This window comes from Nycticebus coucang, chromosome 21, assembly GCF_027406575.1.
Source record: "Nycticebus coucang isolate mNycCou1 chromosome 21, mNycCou1.pri, whole genome shotgun sequence".
Taxonomy (NCBI): domain Eukaryota; kingdom Metazoa; phylum Chordata; class Mammalia; order Primates; family Lorisidae; genus Nycticebus; species Nycticebus coucang.
Genome location: NC_069800.1, coordinates 6,770,406 through 6,797,255, shown reverse-complemented (window position 1 = coordinate 6,797,255; position 26,850 = coordinate 6,770,406). Strand labels below are relative to the sequence as shown.

At 40.6% G+C, this 26,850-nt stretch overlaps 1 protein-coding gene and 2 pseudogenes across 1 annotated transcript; 1 reads left to right on the top strand and 2 right to left on the bottom strand.

The window, feature by feature from the left end:
- LOC128573692 (sphingosine-1-phosphate phosphatase 1-like) overlaps positions 1 to 26,850 on the bottom strand; it is a 73,223-nt pseudogene that overhangs the window by 25,652 nt on the left and 20,721 nt on the right.
- LOC128573691 (60S ribosomal protein L7-like) overlaps positions 1 to 26,850 on the top strand; it is a 350,760-nt pseudogene that overhangs the window by 313,318 nt on the left and 10,592 nt on the right.
- Positions 3,743 to 8,865, bottom strand: LOC128573694 (uncharacterized). Its single transcript, XM_053574049.1, has 2 exons — positions 8,418 to 8,865; positions 3,743 to 3,993 (listed from the first exon to the last, which is right to left on the bottom strand). Exons 1-2 carry the CDS (start codon positions 8,830 to 8,832, stop codon positions 3,794 to 3,796), a joined length of 615 nt encoding a protein of 204 aa, XP_053430024.1. The 5' UTR covers positions 8,833 to 8,865; the 3' UTR covers positions 3,743 to 3,793.

The following is a 26,850-nucleotide window of genomic DNA, read 5'->3' as shown; positions in this document are numbered from 1 at the left end:
CTTTTAGCCAGTCTCACTCCTTCATCCTGGGTAGAGTACCATGGTATCATAGCTCGCAGAATCCTCAAACTTCTGGGCTTAGCCTCCTGAGTAGTTGGGACTACAGGTGTGCACCACTAAGCCCAGATAGTTTTTCCTACTGTTAGTAGAGATGGGATCTCACTCTTGCTCAGGCTGGTCTCAAATTTCTGAGCTCAAGCAATCCACCTGCCTCGGTTTCCCAGAGTGCCAGGATCACAGGCGTGAGCCACCGTGCCCGGCCAGCAGCTCACTCTTTTAATCCCACTGCTTTGACAGACTGAGGTGGGAGGATCACTTGAACCCAAGAATTTGAGGCTGTAGTGAGCTACAATCACACCATTGTGCTCCAGCCTGGTCAACAGAGTGAGACCCCATCTCTGAAGAAGTAAATAAATAAAAATAGTTTTTTAAAAATATAGTATTTTTTTGGCAGTGCCTGTGGCTCAGTGAGTAGGGCACCGGCCCCATATACCGAGGGTGGCGGGTTCGAACCCAGCCCTGGCCAAACTGCAACAAAAAATAGCCGGGTGTTGTGGTGGGCGCCTGTAGTCCTAGCTACCCGGGAGGCTGAGGCAAGAGAATCGCCTAAACCCGAGAGCTGGAGGTTGCTGTGAGCTGTGATGCCACAGAACTCTACCGAGGGTGACAGAGTGAGACACTGTCTCTTAAATAAATAATAAAATATTAATTAAAAAATTCCAAAAAAAATTAATAAAAAGAATAATAATTAAGATATCACGTTTTCATATAAGAAAGAAAGTAAGAATCTGAGACGATCCACTGTGTTTGTTAATTCGGAACACAGATCTCAGGTACTCCTGGGGAGTGATGCAGAATCAGGCCCAGGCAAACTGGGTGCAGAGGTAGTGCTGGGATGAGCTTAATCAGCATGCCTAGTATTCAGGGACTAGCTGCATAGAGAAAATTCTGAAATCTTTGGATTGGACAATTGTCTTAATTATCAGAGTAAAGAGGAGCTACATAGGAAAATAAAGCTTGCGGAGTGTTGATTCAATTACTCTAAGCGCTCAAAGTGCTTGGAGTGCCAGCCATAGAGTAATTTGGAGCATTAGCCTCAATTTCCAGATGAGAATCTGAGGCACAGAAAGCTTAAGCAGCTTGTCCAAGGCAATACATCCAAGGCAATACAACACTTGTGATCCTTCATTTTATGTGTCAACTTGGCTCAGCTGTGGTGCCCAGCTGTTTGGTCAAACACCAATCTATAGGTAGCTGTGAAAGTATTTTTTAGATCTGATTAATATGTAAATCAGTGGACTTTGAGTAAAGTAGGTTGCCCTCCAGAATATGTGCAGGCCTTATACAACCAGGAGAAGGTCCTTACAAGCAAAGACTGTTTCCTGAGCAAGGAATTCTCTCTCTCTCTCTCTTTTTTTTTTTTTTTGTAGAGACAGAGTCTCACTTTATGGCCCTGGGTAGAGTGCCGTGGCCTCACACAGCTCACAGCAACTTCCAACACCTGGGCTTAAGTGATTCTCCTGCCTCAGCCTCCTGAGTAGCTGGGACTAGAGGCGCCCGCCACAATGCCCGGCTATTTTTTGATTGCAGTTTGGCCGGGGCCGGGTTTGAACCCACCACCCTCGGTATATGGGGCCGGCGCCTTACTGACTGAGCCACAGGCGCCGCCCGCAAGGGATTCTCTTTAAGACTGCCATGTCGAAACCCTGCCTGGGTTTCCAGCCTGCTGCCCCATAAGGTTCAGATTCAAGACTGACTGCAACATTAATGCTTACCTGAATTTCTAACTTGCTGGCTTTTCCAAACTTGCCAGTTCCCATAATCACATGAGGTAATTCCTTAAAATAAATCTCCCTCTCTGTGTATTATGTTTATATATAAACGAGATGCTTCCCTTTCTCTGCACTGAGAGCAAGAAGTAGGTGGGGAAAAGAAATAGAATTACGTGGTTGTCAAATCCCAGCGGCATCTGCAGCCCATCCTATAGTAGGAACTGTTCCTGGACAGGCTGGCAGGGTGTCATGTTCTCCATAGAGGGGCTCACGCCTGAACCAGTGAAAGACTCCTGGCCCTGCAGGAGGACCTGCCATCACAGGAAACCCACGTCCACTCAGGTCAGGCTCAGGGATCTCTGACACCTTTGTCCCGAGACTACATGGTTCTCCACCCAACAAGAGAAAGGCTGGAAAGCAGGCTGTGCACGATCTCGGTGAATAGACTGTGATAATGGGGACCCAAGTGCCTATCTATAATAACAAGCCTGCTTAAAGGTAAAATTAAATATACACGGGGTGCCAAAAAAGTGTATATACACTTTTAAAAAGGAAAAAACTGTCTTAAATTTGTAATACTCAAGTCATGTTTGACTTCTGTAATTATAAGAGGTATTCAATGTGATTTGTATCATCTTTTGATACATTGGTATTGGTATATCCTGAATATTAGATTGGTTATTGGTATATCCTGAGTATTAGATTTATATGCAGTAGATATTGACTTGTGTGCTTTTCTACAATACTTACTGATTACCATCTCTTAGATACTTACGAGCCCATAAGCAAATTTAAAGAAAACTGAAGGCTCGTAATAGCCAAGTCATGGAAGAAGCCCAAATGCCCATTGGCCCATGAATGGATTAATAAATTGTGGTATATGTATACCATGGAATACTATGCAGCCTTAAAGAAGATGGAGCCTTTACCATCGTTAAGGCTTTATGTTTACATGGAGGGACCTGGAACATATTCTTCTGCATAAAGTATCTCAAGAATGGAGGAAAAAGTATCCAATGTACTCAGTACTTCTAGGAAACCTACTAATATTTACTCACACTTTCTTATGAAAGATAGAACACAACTATAGCCCAGGATGAAGGAGAGAAATGGAGTGGGAAGGGAGGGGAGGGGGGAGGTTTGATAGAAGGAGGGTAAATGATGGGACCGCACCTATGGAGCATATGTCAAGGGTACAAGTCAAATCTGTCAAGTGTAGAACATAAATGTCTTAACACAATAATCAAGTAAATGAGGTGAAAGCTATGTTGATTGGTTTGATCTAACCATGTCAGATTGTATATTAAAAAAAAACCCAACACGTTGTACCCCACATATGCATAAATGTATTCATGATCTATGGGTATTTGACTTAATAAAAAAAAAGAAAATAAAAGAAAACTGAAGGCTTACATACCAGCAATTGACAACCCATTTCATGCCTTAGAGGTGGGAAGGACATTGAATGGTGTAGGGAGCATTTTGATGGTTGCTTTGAGTTCTCATTTTATGCAAATTCTTCCCCCTAGGGAACTTACATGAGCCAATGGCCTTAAAGGTTTGCCACAGTTCAAGTTTTGATCTGGCCCCCAACATGTAATTCATGAACCAAAAGAGCAGATGGTGGCCATTTACATCGGAGTAACCCCAGAATGTCTCATTAGGAATTCACAGTATTTTTTTCCTTGGGAGAAATATTAACACACATTTTACAGGACCACTGGTCAATTTACAACCCCTATTTAGGTTTTTAGAATTCTACGACTGAACCTGGGATGTTCTGAATTTAGAGTATCATCCTGTTTTGAGCTCCAACAAAGAGCGAAGTCTAAGGACCATCATCAGCTTTACACTTCAACAGTATCAACTGCCTACAGTTGAATGGTGGTTTCCAAAGCACCATTCGTCTTGTGCTACAGTAGAAACAGAAATCACACACTGGCCTGACCAGGTGCTAGAAAGCATGGGCATTAGCAAAACTATTTGTAAGTGGCTGAAAGACAGACACTGTGGAACCAGAACTAGGGGATGAAGAAACGAAAAATAAAAGCATAGTACTTTAAGATTGCGAACACTCTGAGAATGTTAACATACTTGTCACATAATTGAAGACTTAGTTCTTGATCTTCAGCGTCCAGGGCCCTGCTCAGTCCAGGCTGAGTTCCAAGCCTTGCTTTTTCTTCTGCAGTAGGTGCATCTTGTAAGAGCCTTAGGGTTTGTTCTGCATTATAACATAAACATCACATTTACAGCAGGAACGTAAGCTTATCTACTTATCATTGCCTTTCTTTTCTAAAGTTATAACGATATGTTGCTGGAGATTTGGCTATGCTAAATTATATATAAAAGGATAAACCTTATTTGGGTTACATTTTTCTGAGCAAACATCCATTAGTTCATTGAAAAATGAATCATTATCTGTTTCTCAAAGTAAACCCAGTAGAGCCTCTGTAAACTGACCACCCAAACACACCCAGTAGTCAACGTCAGGCACTAGGCCTACTGTGTGATACGTCATGTGACACATGTCCAGTCTATGAAAATTAGGTCAACTTAAAGAGGTGGTCAAGTATGGAGGTTTTACTGTAATTTCTTGTCTTGGTTAAGAATTGAGTGGCCCTTTTTCAAAAGCACATGCTGGTATTTTTCTGATTATGGGGACTTGGAAAGAAATCCCCAGTTTTTTGCAATATTTCAAAATGGGTTTCATGGAAACAGGAAGAAAGAAGGCACCAGAATCTCTTTCAGATGTGGCTTCTTCGTGAGCCAAGGATGTGCATCTTGAGGCTGGGTTTGGGTTTGGTTTCTCTTGGGCTCAGGAAATTAGAATCACAGGGAGGTTCTGCTGACTTTTAAAAACTCACTATGGGCTCGGTGCCTGTAGCTCAGTGGCTAGGTGCCAGCTACATACAGTGCAGCTGGCGGGTTCAAATTCAGCCCGGGCCTGCCAAACTCCAGCCAAAAAAGAGCCAGGTGTTGTGGCAGGCGCCTGTAGTCCCAGCTGCTTGGGAGGCTGAGGCAGGAGAATCGCTTAAACCCAAGCACTTGAGGTTGCTGTGAGCTGTGACACCACAGCACTCTACCCAGGGCAACATAGTGAGACACTGTCTCAAATAAATAAATAAATAAATAAATAAATAAATAAATAAATAAATAAATAAATAAATAAAATAAAATAATAAAACTCACCATGAAGTATCACCACTAAGTGTCTTCCTTACTTAGATAGCACCTCACCAGACACCTGGTTCAACACTTCTGACACCTTTTCCCCCCATAAGCCTCTTACCCCTCCTCCCAGCAGTCATAAGAGGAGATTGTCATTAGCAGGGAACTGATGGTTCCCAATCAAAACCTTCTGTGGGTCCCCTTCCATATTCAAAGCCCATTCCACTCAGCTCCTAATTCTCCCTGCCCGCGCCCTCCCCACCTGTGTTTACTTGCCTCTGTCATGTCTTCTCCTCCCTCAGACCCTGGAAGGCAGCCCCCATCCACCAAAAAAAATATTTTTTAAAAAAGGCTCAGTGCCTGTAGCTCAATGGCTAGGGCACCAGCCACATACACCGGAGCCAGCGGGTTCAAACCCAGCCTGGGCCTGCCAAACAACAATGACAACTACAACAATAACAAAAATAGCCAGGTGATGTGGCAGGCACCTGTAGTCCCAGCTACTTGAAGCAAGAGGATCGCTTAAGCCCAAGAGTTTAAGGTTGCTATGAGCTGTGAGAGCCACGGCACTCTACTGAGGGCAACAAAGTGAGACTCTGTCTCAAATAATAAAATAAAATAAAGACATAAAACTTGAAGAGACGGTGTGGCACTTCTGGGCTCCGTGAATATCACTAGCTAGTGAAGAGCTTTGGACCATGGAGATAATTTTGCCCTCTGTGGTACACTCTGCAGCAGAACTGTTAACTTGGAACCTTCTTGCTTTAGGACACCAGTATTTAATAGTATGTTTTTCTAATGATGGCAGCTGGCTCTGGGCCCTTTTTGTATTGCCAGAACTCCAAGAACTCCTTGGCATTTATATGAGCTGAGTCTAGTCCTAGAGTGAGAGGAAATGAATTTCTTTGTGATGTTATTACAGCTCTTCATAAATCAGCCTCTTTCAGGGGCCCACAGAAGACAAGTCTCATTGAACACAGGTGTAGACTTCAGCCTTTATAAAGAACTTGCTTAATAGCCTGGAACTACGACCTAGGGAATCACTTAGAAAAATTAGCCTATGGGCCGTACCTGTGGCTCAAAGGAGTAGGGCATTGGCCCCATATGCCGGAGGTGGTGGGTTCAAACCCAGCCCTGGCCAAAAACTGAAAAAAAAAAAAAAAAGAAAAAGAAAATAAAAGAAAAGAAAAATTAGCCTAAAACACCAATTCTATGCCATTGCTATGACATTCAGGTGGCAAAAGAACTTGAGCATTTTAGAATTTTTTTTTAATTTAAAACCAATCTCTCTAGTTAAATTTTGATAATGTCATTGCTATTTTTTTTACAGAACTTTTTATTTTTGAGCAGTTTTAGACTCATATAGATGTTGCAAAAATAGTATGGTTTCATTCAGCTTCCTCACATGGTAATAACGTTTTACATAACCTTGTTACAATTATCAAAACTGGGAAACTGATACAGGCAGGATACTAAAGTACAGGCATTATTTGGAGAGAACTAGTTTTACAGGCACTCATTTTTTATGGTGGTTGTATAGTTCTTTAAAATTTTATCATATATTATATATGTCAATACCACAATCATATTATTTCTTTTACAAATCAAAGATTTTTATTTTTACTTGAATACATTTTCAAATATGCAAAAGAGTATAGAAATTAATATAATAGATATCTGTTTTCAACTTAACATTTTGACACTTACATTTCAGAATGTTTCCAAGAATTAAAATAGCAAGATATTGCTAAAATGCCATCTGGTCCTTTTCCCTCTCTCTCTTTCTCCTCCTCAGTAAAGATTATTTCTTTGCAAGCAAACTTAAGCAAACAAACAAACTTACTCTGTAAATGCCCCTTACCTAGAAAGTTAAATGGTTATTATGTTCAGGCTATTTTTCGCTCATCAGAATTTTAAATTGTATTGTAAAAGATATTTATCTAAGTTTTTTTAATGTGTGATAGATATTAAATAACAATAAAGGATGTGATAATAAAAATAAAGGATTGCATAAAAAATAAAAAAATAAAGGAGTTGTTTACCATAGTGCCTCAGGCACAGTAGAGACGTTATAAAGTTGTATTGAATTATAAATGAATAGATAATCAAATATTTCTCTGATAAATTTATTTTACATTACAACCTCAAGTCATGTAAGAAACCACTTATAAATATTCACTTTTACCAATTGACTTTTTCAGTGGATTGACCATTTTACTAAATGGGACCATTTACAATTAACCTATAATTCATGACCACAATCCTAAAAGGGCTCTCTTTGGAAGACTGGGAGAAGAGAAACAGCCAGGAAGACTTCCATCCTACTTTGTTTTATTAAATAATAGCTTTATTTATAATGCACATACCATAAAACTCACCCTTTTAAAGTATACTGCTCTGTAGCTTTTAGTATAGTCACAAGTGTGTGCAATTATCACAACTATCTAATTTCAGCATTTTGATTATCTCACAAAAAATCCCCTTTCCCATTAGCAGTAACGCCCCGTCTCCTCCTACTTCCAGCCCATGGCAACCAAGAATCTACTTTTTGTCTCTATGGATTTACCTATTCTGGACATTTTATATAAGTGGAATCATACAGTATGTGGCATTTTGTGACTGTCAGTGATTTACGACAGACTAATATCCCATTATCTAGATATGATATGTTTCATAATCACTCAGCTGATGGGCATTTGGGCTGTTTCTACTTTTTGGCTTTTATAAATAACGCTCCTACAAACATTCTTACACAGGTTTTTGTGTGGATATGTTTGGGCTTTTATAAATAATGCTTCTACAAACATTCTCACACATGTTTTTGTGTGGATATGCTTTTTGGTTTTTTTTTTTGGAGACACAATCTCACTCTGTCACCCTGGATACAGTGCTGTGGCATTATCACAGCTCACAGGAACCTCAAACTCTTATACTTAAGTGATCCTCCTGCCTCAGCTTCTTGAGAAGCCAGGACTATAGGCGTCTGCCACCATGCCCAGCTAATTTTTATAATATTTTTAAATATTGTATAATATACATAGGTTTCAACAATATTTTGGGGATATACCTAGGTCTGGAATTACTGGATCTTACAGTCACTCTAACATTTTAAGGAACTATGACCATCTCTGTGCCTTCATCTGCAGAATGAAAGCTCAGTCTATCTTCCTTAACCTATTGATATTTTACGCTTACCACTTAAAAGTCCTCATTAAAACAAGAAAGGTATAAATCTTTCTAGTAGGTGATTAGAAATCATCCCTCAGTTTGTGTCTGGGGCTGTGTGAGGTTTTATTTGGCAACGCAGACGTTTACTTCTGTACCATGAAAGTTGAGAGAGAAGGATTGGATATTTGTATTAAAATAAAAATCAATGCTGTGTTGAAACTCACGATTATACAGTGTGGCTGGGGCACCTGACATGTTGGTTACAACATCACAAAGTTTACTACTTGTCAGAGCAAACCATGTTCTTACCTTGGTAATAAAGAAAAAAGCAGGTAAGCAAGTAAGGGCAGAATTCCTCCAGATGAGAGCAGAAAGTGCAGAACGCACCTGCACCTTTGGAAAAAAGCTTCAGGAGAAAACAGTCCACTCTCTTGGGATAGCAGGCCTGCGAGAGGATATCCCTGTACTCGTGCAAGGAGAAGACACCATCACATACCAGGCGCTGCAGCACCCGGCCCAGGCAGAATTCCCTCAGGATCTTCTCTTTGTAACTCACTGAGGTCTCTGACAGCCCCCAGTTCCTCTTTTCCTTTTCTGTCTGTGTCTTCGCTTCACAGTAGTAAAACCAAGACTTGGCTCCTCTTTCAAACATCCCGGCATGTGGGGAGCTGGGGAAGTCTCTCCCTCCAGGGCCTTGCTGCTTGGGGTCTTCCCTGGACAACATCCGCACCACAGGGACACCTGGAAACAAAGCTATCCCTGCCATCTGAATTACGATAGATCTGCAGGAAGCAGGAAAGCTCCGGATTAAACCCAGGGGGCCACAGTGCTGCCCTTCTTGTCCAGAGAGGATTGAGCTGTACTCATTAATCCTTCACAGCAGTAAACTTCGAAAGACAATCCAAGAAATGTAGTCTGGCTAACCCCTGTTCAATTCTTACTTTCAATCCCAAATAACCATTTCCCCAAAGTCCTCCCTGCTGCCACCAAACAATTATTTTCTTGTTATTTTATTTTTGGGGATTCATTGAGGATACAGAGAACCAGGTTACACCACTTGCATATGTGGGTAAAGTCCGTCTTATAATTGGGTCCCTCCCCCAAGAGGTGTGTCACACATCGTGACCCCTCCCCCTCCCCCTTCCCCTCTCTCTCCTCCCCCATTTCCCCACTCCCTGCCGTGTACTAGCATCAATTGTCCTCATATCAGAATTGAGTACATTGAATTCTTGCTTCTTCATTCTTGTGATGCTTTACTATTCTTGTGATGGGTTTCTACTCCATCCAGGTTAATACAAAGGCTGTAAAGTCTCCATCTTTTTTTGTGGCTGGATAGTATTCCATGGTATACATATACCACAGCTTGTCAATCCATTCCTGGATCTGTGGGCAGTTAGGTTGTTCCCACAATTTGGTGATTGTAAACTGAGCTGTAACAAACAGTCTAGTGCAAATGTCCTTATGATAAAATGATTTTTTTCTTTCTGGGTAGATGCCCAGTAATGGGATTGCAGGGTCAAATAGAAGGTCTAGTTTGAGTTCTTTGAGGGTTGTCCATACTTCCTTCCAAAAAGCATACTTTCTTCCAAAAATGTTGTATTGGTTTGCAGTCCCACCAGCAGTGTAAAAGTGTTCCCTTCTCTCCACATCCACACCAGCATCTGCAGCTTTGAGACTGTGATGTGAGCCATTCTCACTAGGGTTAGGTGATATCTCCAGGGTGGTTTTGATTTGTATTTCTCTGATAATTAGGGACAATGATCATCTTTTCATATGTTTGTTAGCCATTCATCTGTCTTCTTTAGATAAGGTTCTATTCCTCTCTCTTGCTCATTGATCTAAGGGATGGTTGGCTCTTTTTAAGTCAATTAATTTGAGTTCTCTGTAGATCCTAGTTATCAAGCTTTTATTTCGGATTCATAATATGCAAATATCTTTTCTCATTCTGATGGTTGTCTATTTGCTTTGGTTGTTGTCTCCTTGGTAGTACAGAAGCTATTCGGTTTAATTTAGTCCCACTTGTTTGTTTTGTTGTTGTTCCAATTGCCACTGGAGTCTTCTTCATAAAGTTTTTCCCCAGACCCATACCTTCAAGTATTTTCCTTATACTTTCTTCAAGAATTTTTACTGTTTTATGCCTTAGATTTAGGTGTTTTATCCATCTTTAATCAACCAAATGTTCGTTTTCAGCATTACGAATATACTGTGCTCAGAGGCTCCATCGTAAGCTAGAAAGATGCAGCAGGGACTGTGCCGTCATCTCTCTCTGGACTTTCAATACCGTAGTTGGGGTTAGCCACTGTGCTGTGCAGGAGAGCTATTGATAGTGAAGAAAAATAGGTAATGTCAGTTGTTCAATAGGTGTTGTAGTTTTATTAAACTGTCTAGCCTGGGTGTCCTATACCCCCCCCTTTTATTTCTCTGCAGCAAATTGGAAGAATAAAAGTTGCCTCAGGCCACACATTAAATATCTGGACACTAAAGATAACGATGAGCAAAACAAAAGGTCTGCGCATACTTTTTGCAACATCTGCCACCACAAATAAGCAAAAACAGGGCCCCGATAAGTTAGCACATGGCTCGCAGGCCCTGGGTCAGACACCCCTGGGTGCTGCATTCTCCTTCTTAGTAACATAGTTCCTTTCTGTTTTAGAAACTCAAAAACTTGCAAGTGATCACTTGGTTAAATAATTCAATCCATAAATGACCTCTCTCTTCTGATCCAAGCCTCGTGCCCACTTAATGAAACCAGATTAGGAAAAGGGATTATGGTCAGCTCAGGGAGGTTGCCGCCAAAAGCGATGCCTCCCTACGGATTGTGCAGATACTAATACAATGGCTCCGAGCCAGCCTTCGTGTTTACACCTGCCTGGCACCTGGCAGGCCCTGGAGCACCCTCAGCACACTCCTGGGCCCCATCTGTCCGGTGCCTCAGTCCTGTTTTTCCCCAGGGGTGGATCCGAGTGAGTTATGGCATGGGGGCCCTTCTCCCACTCACAGTGCCTGTGTCTTTCCTCTTTAAGACCATGTACAGATAAAAAGTGATTTAAAGAAGCTCACATATTTCTTATTTTTTTCCAGTTAGGAAACTGGGGAAAATATTATCATAACCAATGTGGTCATGGTAAAGTTCTTGGCAAATAAACCTTTTCTGTAGCATCTGTGTGGAAGATTTACTTTTCAGAAGATCAAAGCTCCTTTGCATGGCCAGGTCGTAGTAACTGTAAGTAATAACTTTTGCTGGCTTTGCTTCTGACCTTGTGTGTGACCTAGAGAGAATAACTTTGTCCCTACACTTCATCATGTTCACCATAGGGTCTGGGCCTTGCCGACCCTGCAGACACTACCCTTCCCAGGTTGACCAATTCCCAGAGTTAGCAAAGGACTCGCCTGGAGCCTGCCTTTCCTATGCAAACCAAACAACTCGGAGCCTGCTCCCCAAGCACCTGCCTCCTTTATCATATAACAATATCTGACTTCTTTTCACCCAAGTAGTTTTAGCTTACATGCCACCTCCCCACTCTATGAAAGGTAGCCCTGCCCCCATTCTGTTGGTATCTTTTCCCTACATTATTATTGTTATTTGTCAACTTGACTTTTTTCTAATCCTACCTGTACCACTTTCCAGGAGGAGAAAGGCTGTCTGCACTCTGGGCTACCTAATCACTCCAAGGGCCTGGTACCCAACACTAGTGACAGCTAGTATTGCCCAGAGCCCTGAAATTATTCAAACTAGCCAGTCCTAAACTTGCTTACTCTGCCTCACCCCTTCCTTCCCACGGAAACCACAATAAGGCTCGTGCCCATGTTTCCTCCTGGTCCCTCTATCTCCTGACCTACCTGGTGCCACCTCCTCTCGGGAGCTGAGTAACAAGCTAGCTTGTAGCACTCATCTCCTCATCTGTTGGCCTCCCCGTGCCTGAATAAGAAAAACTACATTTAAAAACACTGTGGCTCAAGAGGCTAAGGTGCCAGCCACATACACCTGAGCTGGCAGGTTCAAATCCAGCCCAGGCCCGCCAAACAACAATGATGGCTACAGCCAAAAAATAGCCAGGAGTTTTGGCAGGCACCTGTAGTCCCAGCTACTTGGGAGGCAGACGCAGGAGAATTGCTTGAGCCCAGGATTTGGAGGTTGCTGTGAGCTGTGATGCCACGGCACTCTACCCAAGGTGACAGTTTGAGGCTCTGTCTCAAAAACAAAAACAAAAAACCCACACCCATTGCAAGTACAGACCTGGGGCTGGGCCAGGACAGTGCTGTGAAGCACTTTGCTTTGTGAAGAACTGGGGCAGAGACAGTCACAGAATCCCTGCTATGTTCTTCAGCATCAGCAATTTCTGTGAACACAGCCCTCATTGAAACTTCTGAGAGAAACAGTGCCATCCTGTGGCTTTTTTGTAGTCTCTCAGGTCATTAAAACACACGCACACAAGAAAAACAGACTATTTTTAGAGAAGTGGGGTTCCCATATACCTCCTGCCATCAGCATCACTTCCAGACACATTTGTTACAATCATTGCACCTCCACTGATACAACATTTTTGCCCAAAGTCCTTAGTTTCTGTGAGGGTTGCATCTGGGTGGTGTACATTCAATGGGTTTGGACAAATGCGTAATAACAGGTGTTCACCATTAGTGCATCACACGGACGGTTTCACCACCTTAAACATCCTCTGCACTCTGCCTATTCATCCGTCCCTCCCCTCAGCCTCTGCCAACCACTGATCTTTTGACTGACTGCGTAGTCCTGCTGCAGGCCGTTTTTACTCCCATAGTTTCTTTATTTGGCTGCCCACTTTGTGCAGGGTGCATGAGGTAGAATAATGGTGAATCAGACAGATAACGTCCCTACTCCCGGAAAGAGGTGCAAGTAGAATTAGAAAAAAGTCAAGTTGGCAAACAAATAACAATAGTAATATAGAGAAAAGACACTAAAAGATACTGACGGAGAATGGGGGCAGGGCTACCTTACATAGAGTGGGGAGGCAGCATGTAAGCCAAAACGACTAGGGTGTAAAGAAGTCAGAGATTAAGAGGGGGCAGAAGATTTTAATATAGACTCGGAATGTGTGAAATCACAGACACAGAAGAGGGTGGGATGTACCCAAGCATTTACGAGTTGTATGAACTAGCAAGTGGGGTTGCAGGGTGTGGAGGTCATGTAGTAATGACAGGAAGGCCACCCGGAGCTCAACCACACTGGCCTGGTGGGTTTGGATAAGGAATTTGGATTTTACTCCGTGGACATTAAAAAGCTCTGGAACCATTTACCCAGGGGAGTAACATAATATGTTAGATGTCTTAAGAAGCTTATATTTGAGGCTAATATTTTACTCTGTTTTAACATTTGTTCCCTCTCCTTAAATTATTTGGGGGAACCATTTGGACCTAAGTTACATGATTAAATGCATCCCTTTTCTCTAAGGATGGAGACATATGTCTTTAGAATAATTACCAACTTCATAAATTTACATTAACACAATGCTTTTTATCTAATATGCAATCTGTATTCCAATTTTGTCAGGTGTTAATAATGTCCTTTATAGCATTTTTATTCTGCCCCGGATCCAATCTGGAGTCAGGCATTGCATTTAATTGTTGTGAGTCTTTAGTTTCCTTTAATCTAGAGCATTTCTATGTACTTCATCTTTTATGATAATGTTTTTGTTGTTGTTGTTGCAGTTTTTGGCTGGGGCTGGAATGTTTTTGAAGAATACAGTTCCTCTTCCCCACCATTGCAAAAATATATATTCTTCATTTTGTGTTTGTGTGATGTTTTCTTTCAATACTTGTATCATCCTTGTCACTTGTGTTCTTCTACATTCAGGTATGAAATTTGTACAGGATGTTACACCTTCTTGAGAATATTACACATAAAATACCCCTGTTTCTTTATTTTATTTAGTCATAGCTGTGTATATTAATGCAATCATGGGGTATAATGTGCTGGTTTTATATACAATTTGAAATATTTTCATCAAACTGGTTAACATAGCCTTCATAGCATTTTTCCAGTTACTGTGTTTAGACATTTATATTCTACATCTAGTAAACTTCACATGTACCCTTGTAAGATGCACTTCAGGTGTGGTCCCACCAATCACCCTCCCTTCACCCATCCTCCTTCCTCCCCTCCCCTAGATCTCCCCTTTCTCCTTCTTCTTGGGCTATAATTGGGTTATAGCTTTCAAGCTATAAACTGGTTTCATAGTAGGGCTGAGTACATTGGATACTTTTTCTTCCATTCTTGAGATACTTTGCTAAGAAAAATATTTTCCAGCTCCATCCATGTAAACATGAAAGAGGTAAAGTCTCCATCTTTCTTTAAGGCTGCATAATATTCCATGGTGCACATATACCACAATTTATTGATCCATTCATGGGTCAGTGGGCACTTGGGCTTCTTCCATGACTTAGCAATTACGAATTGGACTGCAACTAAACATTCTGGTACAAAAATCTTTGTTATAATGTGATTTTTGGTCTTCTGGGTATATACCTAGTAGAGGAATTGTAGGATCGAATGGCAAGTCTATTTTTAGATCTCTAAGTGTTCTCCAAACATCTTTCCAAAAGGAACATATTAGTTTGCATTCCCACCAGCAGTGTAGAAGTGTTCCCTTTTCTCCACATCCATGCCAACATCTCTGGTTTTGGGATTTTGTAATGTGGGGTAATCTTAGTGGAGTTAGATGATATCTCAAAGTAGTTTTGATTTGCATTTCTCTGATGATTAAGGATGATGAGCATTTTTTCATGTGTCTGCAGGCCGTGCACCTGTCTTCTTCAGAGAAGTTTCTCTTCAAGTCCCTTGCCCAACCTGAGATGGGATCACTTGTTCTTGCTTGTAGAGGAATGGACACCATGCTTGCAAAGGATAATTACTGATTCTTATCACATTAAAAGGAAATGCTGAGAATGGGACAGTCTCCTGGCAAGCCTAGAGACGTTTTGTGACCTGGGGGCAGTCCCCCAAGTAACTCAGTGTTCCAGGATGAGATAAGATCAGTCACTCACTAGTAAACATGTGTTAAACATTGATGCTTTGTAGTTCTTCATGAGGGTTGTGGGGAAAGAACACGTGGGGAAAGAGTATTTGAGGAAAGAGCAAGTGGGAATCCTTACGCATGCAACTCTCTACACCTGTTGTGCATGTCATGCCCTTAACTCTCCACACATGTTGTGCATAACCTTAATAAATAGCCATTGCAGAGGGGGCTCTGGGCTACCCTGCACTTAAGGTTAGCTCGCCTCCTGCAAGCTTGTACTTCTAATCCATGTCACGCCTGGTTCCTTCCTGCAGCGACCGAGACCAGTGCCTTAGGGGTCGTGACACTTGCTAATACATTTGAGTTTTCTGTGGATTCTGGTTATTAAACCTTTGTCGGAGACATAACCTGCAAATATCTTCTCCCATTCTGAGAACTGTCTGTTTGCTTTACTTACTGTGTTTTGGGCTGTGCAGAAGCTTTTTAGTTTGATCAGGTCCCAGTAGTGTATTTTTGATGCTGTTTCAATTGCCCCGGGGGTCCTCCTCATAAAATATTCGCCCAGGCCGATTTCTTCAAGAGATTTCCCTGCACTTTCTTCTAGCATTTTTATAGTTTCATGTCATAAGTTTAAATCTTTAATCTAGTGAGAGTCTATCTTAGTTAATTGTGAAAGGTGTGGGTCCAGTTTCAATCTTCTACAGGTTGCCAGCCAGTTCACCCAGCACCATTTGTTAAGTAGGGGATCTTTTGCCCGCTGAATGTTTTTTAATTGCCTTGTCAAAGATCAAATAATGGTAAGTAACTGGGTTAATCTCTTGATTCTCTATTCTGTTCCATACATCTACCTCTCTGTTTTTGTGCCAGTACCATGCTGTTTTTTGTCACTATTGATTTATAGTGCAGCCTGAGGTCTGGTAGTGTAATTCCGCCTGCTTTGTTTTTATTTCTGAGTAATGTATCAGCTATTCAAATTTTTTTCTGATTCTATATAAAACGAAGTATTTTTTTTTTTTTTGAGATCTTTAAAGCATAACAGTGGAGCTTTAATAGGGATTGCATTAAAATTGTATATTGCTTTGGGTAGTATACTTTTTTTTTTTTTTTTTTTTGTGGTTTTTGGCCGGGGCTGGGTTTGAACCTGCCACCTCCAGCATATGGGACCGGTGCCCTACTCCTTGAGCCACAGGCACCGCCCATGGGTAGTATACATTTTAATAATGTTGATTCTTCCCACTTATGAGCACAGTATGTTTTTCCATTTGTTAACATCTTCAGCTATTTCTTTTCTTAGAGTTTCATAGTTCTCTTTATAGAGATCTTTCACGTCCTTTGTTAGATAAACTCCCAAATATTTCATCTTCTTTGGCACTACTGTGAATGGAATAGAGTCCTTGACTGTTTTTCAGCTTGAGTATTGTTGGTATATATAAAGGCTACAGATTTGTGAATATCAATTTTGTAACCTGAGACACTGCTGTATTCCTTGATCACTTCTAAGAGTTTTGTAGTAGAATCCCTGGTGTTTTCCAGATACACAATCATATCATCTGTGAAGAGTAAAAGTTTGATCTCTTCTGACCCTATATGGATACCCTTGATCACCTTTTCTTCCCTAATTGTGATGTCTAAGACTTCCATTACAATGTTAAAAAGCAGTGAAGACAATGGACAACCTTGCCTGGTTCCTGATCCGAGTGGAAATGATTTCAATTTAACTCCGTTCAATATGATATTGGCTGTGAGTTTGCTGTAGATGGCCTCTATCAGTTTAAGAAATGTACTTTCTATACAAATTTTCTTAAGTGTTCTGATCATGAATGGATGCTGGATATTAACAAAAGCTTTTTCTGCATCAATTGAGAGAATCATATGATCTTTGTTTTTTATTTTGTTTATGTGATAAATTATATTTATAGATTTATGTATATTGAACCAGCCTTGAGACCCTGGGATAAAACCCACTTGGTCATGGTGTATAATTTGTTTGATGTGTTGCTGGATTCTTGTCCATTAGGATCTTGTTGAATATATTTGTATTAATATTCATTAGTGATATGGGTGTATAATTTTCTATTCTTGTTGGGTCTTTTCCTGGTTTAGTGATCAAGGTGATGTTTGCTTCATAGAATGTGTTGGGTAGTATTCCTTCCATTTCTATATTTTGGAAAAGGTTAATATAGGTACTAGTTCCTCTTTAAAGGTTTGCTAGAATTCTGACGTGAAGCCACTGGTCCTGCGCTTTTCATTTTTGGAAGATTTTGTATAGCTGATGCTATTTCAGAACTTGATATAGGCCTGTTCAACAATTCCACTTCATTCTGTCTAAGTCGTAGAAGGTGGTGTGCTTCCAAGTAATGGTCAATTTCCTTCAGATTTTCGTATTTCTGAGAATAAAGTTTCTTTAATATTCATTAAGGATTTTGTGAATTTCTTTTTTTTTTTTTATTGTTGGGGATTCATTGAGGGTACAATAAACCAGGTTACACTGATTGCAATTGTTAGGTAAAGTCCCTCTTGCAATCATGTCTTGCCCCCATGAAGTGTGACACACACCAAGGCCCCACCCACCGCCATCCCTCTTTCTGCTTTTCCTCCCCTCCCATAACCTTGATTGTCATTAATTGTCCTCATATCAAAATTGAGTACATAGGATTCATGCTTCTCCATTCTTTTGATGCTTTACTAAGAATAATGTCTTCCACTTCCATCCAGGTTAATACGAAGGATGTAAAGTCTCCATTTTTTTTAATGGCTGAATAGTATTCCATGGTATACATATACCACAGCTTGTTAATCCATTCCTGGGTTGGTGGGCATTTAGGCTGTTTCCACATTTTGGTGATTGTAAATTGAGCTGCAAGAAACAGTCTAGTACAAGTGTCCTTATGATAAAAGGATTTTTTTCCTTCTGGGTAGATGCCCAGTAATGGGATTGCAGGATCAAATGGGAGGTCTAGCTTGAGTGCTTTGAGGTTTCTCCATACTTCCTTCCAGAAAGGTTGTACTAGTTTGCAGTCCCACCAGCAGTGTAAAAGTGTTCCCTTCTCTCCACATCCATGCCAGCACCTGCAGTTTTGAGATTTTGTGATGTGGGCCATTCTCACTGGGGTTAGATGCTATCTCAGGGTTGTTTTGCTTTGCAATGATCTAATATATAGAGATGATACATTTTTTCATGTGTTTGTTAGCCATTCGTCTGTCATCTTTAGAGAAGGTTCTATTCATGTCTCTTGCCCATTGATATTTGGGATTGTTGGCTTTTTTCATGTGGATTAATTTGAGTTCTCTATAGATCCTAGTCATCAAGCTTTTGTCTGATTGAAAATATGCAAATATCCTTTCCCATTGTGTAGGTTGTCTCTTTGCTTTGGTTGTTGTCTCCTTAGCTGTACAGAAGCTTTTCAGTTTAATGAAGTCCCATTTGTTTATTTTTGTTGTTGTTGCAATTGCCATGGCAGTCTTCTTCATGAAGTCTTTTCCCAGACCAACATCTTCCAGTGTTTTTCCTATGCTTTCTTTGAGGATTTTTATTGTTCAGTAAGTTTCAGAAATGTGCCACCTATGCCTATACTCTTCAGTGTTCTAATTAGAAAAGGATGCTGGATTTTATCAAATGCTTTTTCTGCATCTATTGAGAGGATCATATGGTCTTTATTTTTGCCTCTGTTAATATGGTGGATAACGTTTATGGACTTGCATATATTAAACCAGCCTTGCATCTCTGGGATGAACCTATTTGATCATGATGAATGACTTTTTTGATGATAAGCTGTAATCTATTGGCTAGGATTTTGTTGAGAATTTTTGCATCTATATTCATGAGTGAGATTGGTCTGAAATTCTCCTTTTCCTGGTTTTGGTATCAGGTTGATGTTTACTTCATAGAATGTGTATATAGTAGGTATATAGTCTTCTATACCCAGAAGACCAAAAAATCACATTATAACAAATATTTTTACCAGAATGTTTATTGCAGCTCAATTCATAATTGCTAAGTCATGGAAGAAGTCCAAGTGCCCATCGAACCACGAATGGATTAATAAATTGTAGTATTTGTACACCATGGAATATTATGCAGCCTTAAAGAAAGATGGAGACTTTACCTCTTTCATGTTTACATGGATGGAGCTAGAACATATTCTTCTTAGTGAAGTATCTCAAGAATGGAAGAAAAAGTATCCAATGTACTCAGCCCTACTATGAAACCAATTTATGGCTTTCATATGAAAGCTATAACCAGTTATAACCTAAGAATACGGGGAAAGAGGAGAGAGAGGGGAGGAAGAGTGGAAGATGGGCGGAGGGAAGATAATTGGTGGGATTACACCTATGGTGCATCTTACAAGGGTACATGTAAAACTTACTAAATGTAGAATATAAATGTCTTAACACAATAACTAAGAAAATGCCAGGAAGGCTATGTCAAACAGTGTGATGAAAATATGTCAGATGGTATATAAAACCAGTGTATGGTGCCCTATGATTGCATTAATGTACACAGCTATGATTTAATAAAAAAATAATAATAATAGGGGAATTCATTTGTTGTGCAGGTTGAGAAATCCAAGGTCATGGGCTGTAGCTGGTGAGGGTCTTCTTGTTGGTGGGGGCTCTCTGTGCTGCTCCAGAGGGTTGTGGGCATGATAGGGTGAGGAGGCTGACTCAGGTCTCTCTTCCTCTTCTCATAGGGCCACCTGTTCCCCTCCCATGGTACCCATTGAGACATTCACCTGTTAATCCATGAATGAATTTATCCATTACTGAGGGCAGAAACTTATGATTCGGTAACCTCTTAAACCCCCCTTCCGTCATACTGCCACGTTGGCTATTAAGTTTGTATATGAGTGTTGGAGGGGACATGCCAACCACAGCATTCCACCCCTGGGCCTGTAAAACTTATCCCCTTCTGACATACAAGTACATTATTTTCATTTTCATATCTACAAACCATTAAGTCCCTCCAGCACCAGTTTAAAAGTACAAAGTCCTATCTGTGAGCCTGTAAAATCCAAACCAGCTATATCCTTCCAAGATATAGTGGTGGTCCAATCATAGGGTACATGATCCCATTTAAAAGGGAGCAATAGGGAAGAGCAAAGGGGTGACAAGGCCAAGCAAGTCTGAAACCTAAGACAGCAGACATTGGATCTAAAGCAGTGATTCTCAACCTATGGGTCACGGCCCCGTTTGGAACAAGGCAGTATTTAGGAAGGTTGAGAACCACTGCTCTAAAGGCTCCAGAATAATCTCCTTTGACTCTATGTCCACTCTGGTGTGCAGGATGGGTCCCCAAGGACATGGGCCGTCCTGTGCCTACGGTTTGGCTGGAATGAGTCGACCTAGCTCTCCGAGGTTGGTCTTGCACACTGGTAGCTCTTTGGTTATGGGGTCTTGGTGGCAGTCCTGCTACCATGGTTCCACTGGGCATCACCCTAGTGGAGACTCTTGGCAGTGGTGTTGCTCTCACAGCTTCAGTAGGCATTGCCCTCATTGTGAAAATTTCCCTCTATGCCTAGTCTTTGGTCTCGGAGTTGGAAGAATGAAACCACAGACCACACAGATAACCAGCATGATAGAGTTCATTGACAGGGAAAGATTAATAGAAAGAGTGATAAGCCAGTGGGAAAAGAACCTCCAGCAGTGGAGGCGGGAATCCAATATGGAAGCCCCCTGAATTTTCAATGTAGGGGGTTTAAATGCTGCTTTTCCTATCCTGTGGGCGGGGGGGGGGTTAGGGAAGTATGGCACAATTAGCCGGAGGACTATGTGCAAAAAATGATCCTGAGGCATCCAACCTTTCAGGTTTTGAATGAGGGAGCCTATTTGTGTTTTGCGAAGGAGGTCTGTAATGATACTGCTTTCTGTGTTCACCTAGGGTGAGAAAATAGGGTTCCCGGTCCTGCCCTGAGCAGCAGAGCACTGCATCACTCTAATAGGGACTCTCTGTGGCAGTTCCAATACCTACTTCCAATTGGCACAGCTTTTATGAGGATTCTTCTACTGAGACAGATCTCTGTGTGGGCATATTGGCTTTCAATGACTCTCTTAAGTTTTGAGCTCCTTTTCTTTTTTATTGCAGGTTTTGGGCAGGGCTGGATGTGAACCCACCACCTCTGGTGTATGGGGCTGGCACGCTACTCTTTGGAGTCACAGGTGCTACCCTGTCCTCCTTTTTGAAATGGTTTGTGATGTATATTTCTCTTTAATTTTCACTTTGGTACAAGTAGGGTAATACTTTAAATGAGATAACATTTATAAAATGTTTAACATTTCTGAAATACTGAAGATAGTATAATGTTTGTGATGATGATGATGATGATGATGATTTTATCAAAGTTTGAAAGATTCTTAAGTTAATAGGATATGAGTCAGGCAAAACAAAGGATGAAGTTGGAATAAGGAAACTCCTGTTTGGAAGCTGATACCTTTTCCCTGCTGGATTGGCCACTTTTTCATCTGAAAACTAGGAATCAACCCAGGAAACTGGGATGAACTTTACCAGAACACATGAGAGAGTTCTGAAACACCTGGCTTGTGCAGAGCAGTTGGTGGTAGAGCTCAAAGACATCATCAGGCTGAAGGATGTTCAGCTACAGCAGAAAGATCAAGCCTACCAGCTACAGTTTTTTCAGTTCTTGCAGAACATATAATAAAGCCCAGATACCTGTTCATTTAGATTTTTCTCTTCACGTAGATTATTAGAGAATCTGGTCTCTGTTTCCCAAATACAGTAAAATGATGTCTACTGAACATAACTGTGGTTATATGATAGGTAAGTGATGAATAAACATTTGTCTATTGACATCCCTTGCAAAATTAAAAAAAAGCTTCCAGTAAAATAAATAAATAAATAAATAAATAACCCCAGACTGCATGCAAAGGCTGAAGTCACTCTGCTGAACAAACAGATAGAAGAACTGAAGGCACAACATCAGCCAGGGGAGCCACTCTCCCAGGTATGGTGACTGGGTGGAATGTACATTTTCTCATTCAGAAATGCCTCCCAACATAGCAGAATAGTAAAGCAGATCTCCACTAATCGCAGACATTTGAGATGGTAAATCATACATGTTGTCCTTTCCTAGTGTCCTTGGGGTCCAGCTGGACTACAGACTGCACACAGGGAGAAGAAAAATGCCACAGAAACATGGACGTGAAATGTCTCACTGTCACCCAGACTTGAAAACAAATAAAAAAAAAAAATTATGAGAGGAAAGCAGTACTGACAGGAAGCATTTAGAGAGGAGAGGTACATCTTTTTTGGAGGTGTTTCATCATTGGTTAGAAGATTAGCTGACCTCTAAGGTGTATTCCAGCTCTGAAATCCTTCATTTCAATTACACTACAGAGAATGTTCTGTGTCCTCCATGGCTTCATGGGTTCTTGTGTGCATGAGTTAGATTACCGTGGACTCCCCAGAGGGAGGCTCTCTAGTTTTCAACTGCTACCACTAACACAGTTTAAGACTGGGGACACAGAGGGGAATAAGGGCAGCACTGCCTTTTGAGGATCAGAGCATTGACCCATAAGCATTTTCATCATCTTTCCTCTGTGGTTACAGATAATTGTGTTCAGCCAGCTATTTTGAGAAGCGGGGACTTCAGTCTTGTGGAGAGTTTGGCATATGGAGGCAGGAATATCACATGTGCACATTATTGTTATTGAGTCTAGATTTCGCCTGCATAAGAAATCTTTTTACTTTCACAATTTTCCTCTACTTTCCCCTTTGACGCAGTAGTATTCTTATTCTCAATTTGCTTTGCTCTTATGAAATAGGTTTTAATAATTTATCTAGGCCCAACACTTGGGGTCATTGGTTAGCTTTCTAGTACCCAGGTTAGTTACGTTTTGCTTTGTTTTCTTTTGGTTTTTCTGAGGGTTTATGTTTAGAGGACATTTCTTTTTCTGAATTGATAACCTTATTTAACTTTGCAAAGCATATTTTAAAAGCCCTTCTCAAATAATTTGTTCATCTTGGTTCTTCTTTCCTTGCTGTTTGTTTTTTTCTCTGACAGTTCTTACCCTCACCAGCTGTGGTAACACCCACCTCTTTCCCCATCTTGGTTTGTTCCTTTATCTTCCCCAGAGTTATGTCATTAGCTTTTTTAATTGTCCATTTTCTATGGTGCTTTTTAATTTAACTTTTAGCTCTGAGACCTTAACCTAAGCAATGTGATATAGCTCATTTCCTTCTGTTAAATAAATGATTTCTAAACTGCAAGCAGTTACAGCAACACTTTAACTACGATGCACCCAACAAAGGGCCAAGTATTTTATGGGAAATGTAAGGGTTATAATTAGCCTTTTAAGCAACTGAGCCTATTTCTCCACTGAATAAACAAGCACAATCCTTTTTATATGGTGAATAGGTTTGTAATATACCTGTGCAGTATTTATTCACATCCTCATGAATTTAAACAGGAGGTTTCCAGGGCAGAGATCAAACTTATTCTAAATAACATTGTAAAAATGATCTTTTTATAGTGAAATGATAGAGAAATTATTAACTCACACTGCTTCAGTGAGGACTAAATCTCTCTTCCTGCTTTCTTTCTTTCTCTTTGTCTTAACTGAATGCCTCTCCTCTCAACCTCCAGCCCCAACCCTAACCCTAATTCTAACCCTACCTCTATCCCTATCCTTACCCCTACTGCTAAAAAATAAAATATCAGTCTCCCCAATCTGTGGATTTCTGTTTTAACAAACCACCGGAGGAGCCTGGTATGGAGACCAGCCTGAGCAAGAGAAAGACCCCATCTCTACTAAAAATAGAAAAACTAGCTGGGTGTTATGGCACATGCCTATAGTCTCAGCTACTCAAGAGGCTGAGGCAAGAGGACCTCCTGAGCCCAAGAGTTTGAGGATGCTGTGAGCTGTGACAACACAGCACTCTACCCCATGGTGACTGAGTGAGACTTTGTCTTAAAATAAAAAATAAATAAATGAATAAATAAATAAAACATTAAAGAGGAATAGGTGAAATTAATTTTTCAAATATATCTTATTTGGCCAGGCATGATGGCTCCTGCCTGTAAGCCTAGCACTCAGGGAGGCCAGGAGGGAGGATTGCTTGATGTCAGTTTGAGAACAGCCTGAGCATAGTGAGTCTCTGTCTCTACTAAAAAATAGAAAAAATTACGCTCAGCTCCTTAGCTTAGCTCAGCTCCTATAGCTTAGACTGGCCATATGCACCGGGGCTGGCAGGTTCAAACCTGGTCCAGGGCCTGCCAAACAACATGACAATGACAACTACAACAACAACAACAAAAAAAAATAGCCAGGCATTGAGACAGGTGCCTGTAGTCCCAGCTACTTGGGAGGCTGAGGCAAGAGAATTGTTTATGCCCAAGAGTTTGAGGTTGCTATGAGCTGTGATGCCACAACAGTCTACTGAGGGCAACATAGTGAGACTGTCTCAAAAAAAAAAAAAATTAGCCTGGTGTGGTGGTGTATGCCTATAGTCTTAGTTACTTGGGAGGCTGAGGCAGGAGGTATGATTTAGCTGAAGAGTTTGAGGTTGCTATGAGCTATATTGAGGCCATGGCACTCTAAAAACCAAAACAAAACCAACCAAAAAGTCTGGGGCAACAGAGTAAGACTCTGTCTCAAACAAACAAACAAACACCTTGGGAGGTCAAAGGTGGGAGGATCACTTGAGGCCAGGAGTTTGAAAACAGCCTGGACAACATAGCAAGAACTTATCTCTAAAAAAATTTCTAAAAATGTAACAGGGCATGGCAGAATGCACCTGTGGTCCCAGATGCTTGGGTGCTGAGGCAGGAAGATCACTTGAGTCTAAACATTGGAGGTTACAGTAAACTATGATGATGCCACTGCACTCTATCCTGGGCAACAGAACAAGCTCTGTTTGAAAAAAATAAAATAATAAAATAAAAAAAACCATACATCGGGGAAGATGTACAGTATCTGGAACTCTCACACATTTTTGGTGGGAATGTATAATGATACAACCACTGTTTGGATGTTTCTTAAAGAGTTAAACATGCACTATATGATCCAGGCATTGGACTCCTAGGTATTTATCCAGGCTGCACTGCTGGTGGGAATACGTTCCTTTTGTAAAGAAGTTTGGAGAACTCTCAGGGATCTAAAAGTAGACCTGCTGTTTGATCCTGCCATTCCTCTACTAGGTATATATCCAAAAGACCAAAAATCACTTTGCAACAAAGATATTTGCATCAAATTGTTCATTGCAGCTCAATTCATAATTGCCAAGTCATGGGAGAAGCCCAAGTGCCCATCGCCTCATGAATGGATTAATAAATATACCCATGGAATACCATAGTATACCATGGAATACTATGCAGCATTAAAAAATATGGAGACTTTACCTCTTTTATGTTTGCATGGATGGAGCTGGAAAATATTCTTCTTAGTGAAGTATCTCAAGAGTGGAAGAAAAAGTATCCAATGTACTTAATACTTTTATGAAACCAATTTATAATTACTCACCCTTTCTTATAAAAGATCACAACTATAGCCCAGGATGAAGGAGAGAAGTAAGGGTGATGGAAGGGGAGGGGAGATGTTCAACAGAGGGAGAGTAAATGGTGGGACCACACCCAGGGAGCATATTGTAAGGGTACAAGTCAAATCTATCAAGTATAGAACATAAATGTCTTAACACAATAATTAAGTAAATGAGGTGAAAGCTGAATTAGTTTGATGTAACCATTCCAAATTGTATAAAAAAAACACATTGTATCCCACAAAAGCATAAATGTATTCATGATCTATGTATATACGACTTAATAAAAGGAAAAAGTATTTATCCAGGAAAAATGAAAACATTTCTATAGAAAGACTTCTCTGTGAGTGTTCCTGTTTTGATCTGAAGTGTCATATTTTATTGACAAAGTTATTCATAATATTTTCTTATCTTTTAAATGCCTATAGTGTGAAAATAAAATTTAAAAGCTGTTGGAACTCCAAGAACACTTTTAAATCTTGAAAGATGTTACTTCTAAGATTATACATTAACTCTCTTTCTTATTGTTCTTACTCTGTAAATGACTGGGAGAAACCAAAGACCAAATCTCCTGCTCTTAGAATCACTGAATTTGTTGTGATTTAACTGCCTCTTCTTTGTCCTGAACCTAATTTAGACTAGATGGTGCAAAAGACCTTATGACTGTTACATCTTCAATGTGAAAAGTTAAATATACGTTTACCAACTCATTGACCAATCAGACTTTTTTATTTTATTTTAATTTTTGAGACAGAGTCTCACCATGTCACCCTGGGTAGAGTGCTGTGGCATTACAGCTTCACAGCAACCTCAAACTCTTGGCTTAAGTGATTCTCTTGCCTCAGCCTTCCAAGTGGCTGGGACTACAGGTGCCTGCCACAATGCCCAGCCATTTTTTGGTTGTAGTTACCATTGTTTGGCAGGCCTGGGCTGGATTCCAATCCGCCACCTCCGGTGTATGTGGCTGGTGCTGTAACTACTGATCTACAGATGCCAAGCCCAATCAGACCATTTTGTAACTATGCATTGAGCCTTGCTTAGCAAGATGTTGAAGTTCTGTTAAGCTTCCCCAAACCTTGTCTATATAAGTGACTCCAAACTTCTACACTTTGTAACACTGAAATCTATTATTTGGAATCTGTGCTTCCTGGCTGGCTGTCCTTAAGCTTTGTGCTTGCATAAACTCTAAACTTAATTGTTTTTTTCTGATTTTCTGTATTTAACATTGACAACAGCAATGTCTACTTTTTATTTCAAT

What these genes read in the sequence shown, in the direction of transcription:
- LOC128573694 (XM_053574049.1), bottom strand. Translation starts at nt 8,832, where the DNA reads ATGTTGTCCAGGGAAGACCCCAAGCAGCAAGGCCCTGGAGGGAGAGAC. An exon ending in CTTTTTTCTTTATTACCAAG is followed by an intron (nt 3,994 to 8,417) that starts GTAAGAACATGG and finishes GTTATAATGCAG; the next exon opens with AACAAACCCTAAGGCTCTTA.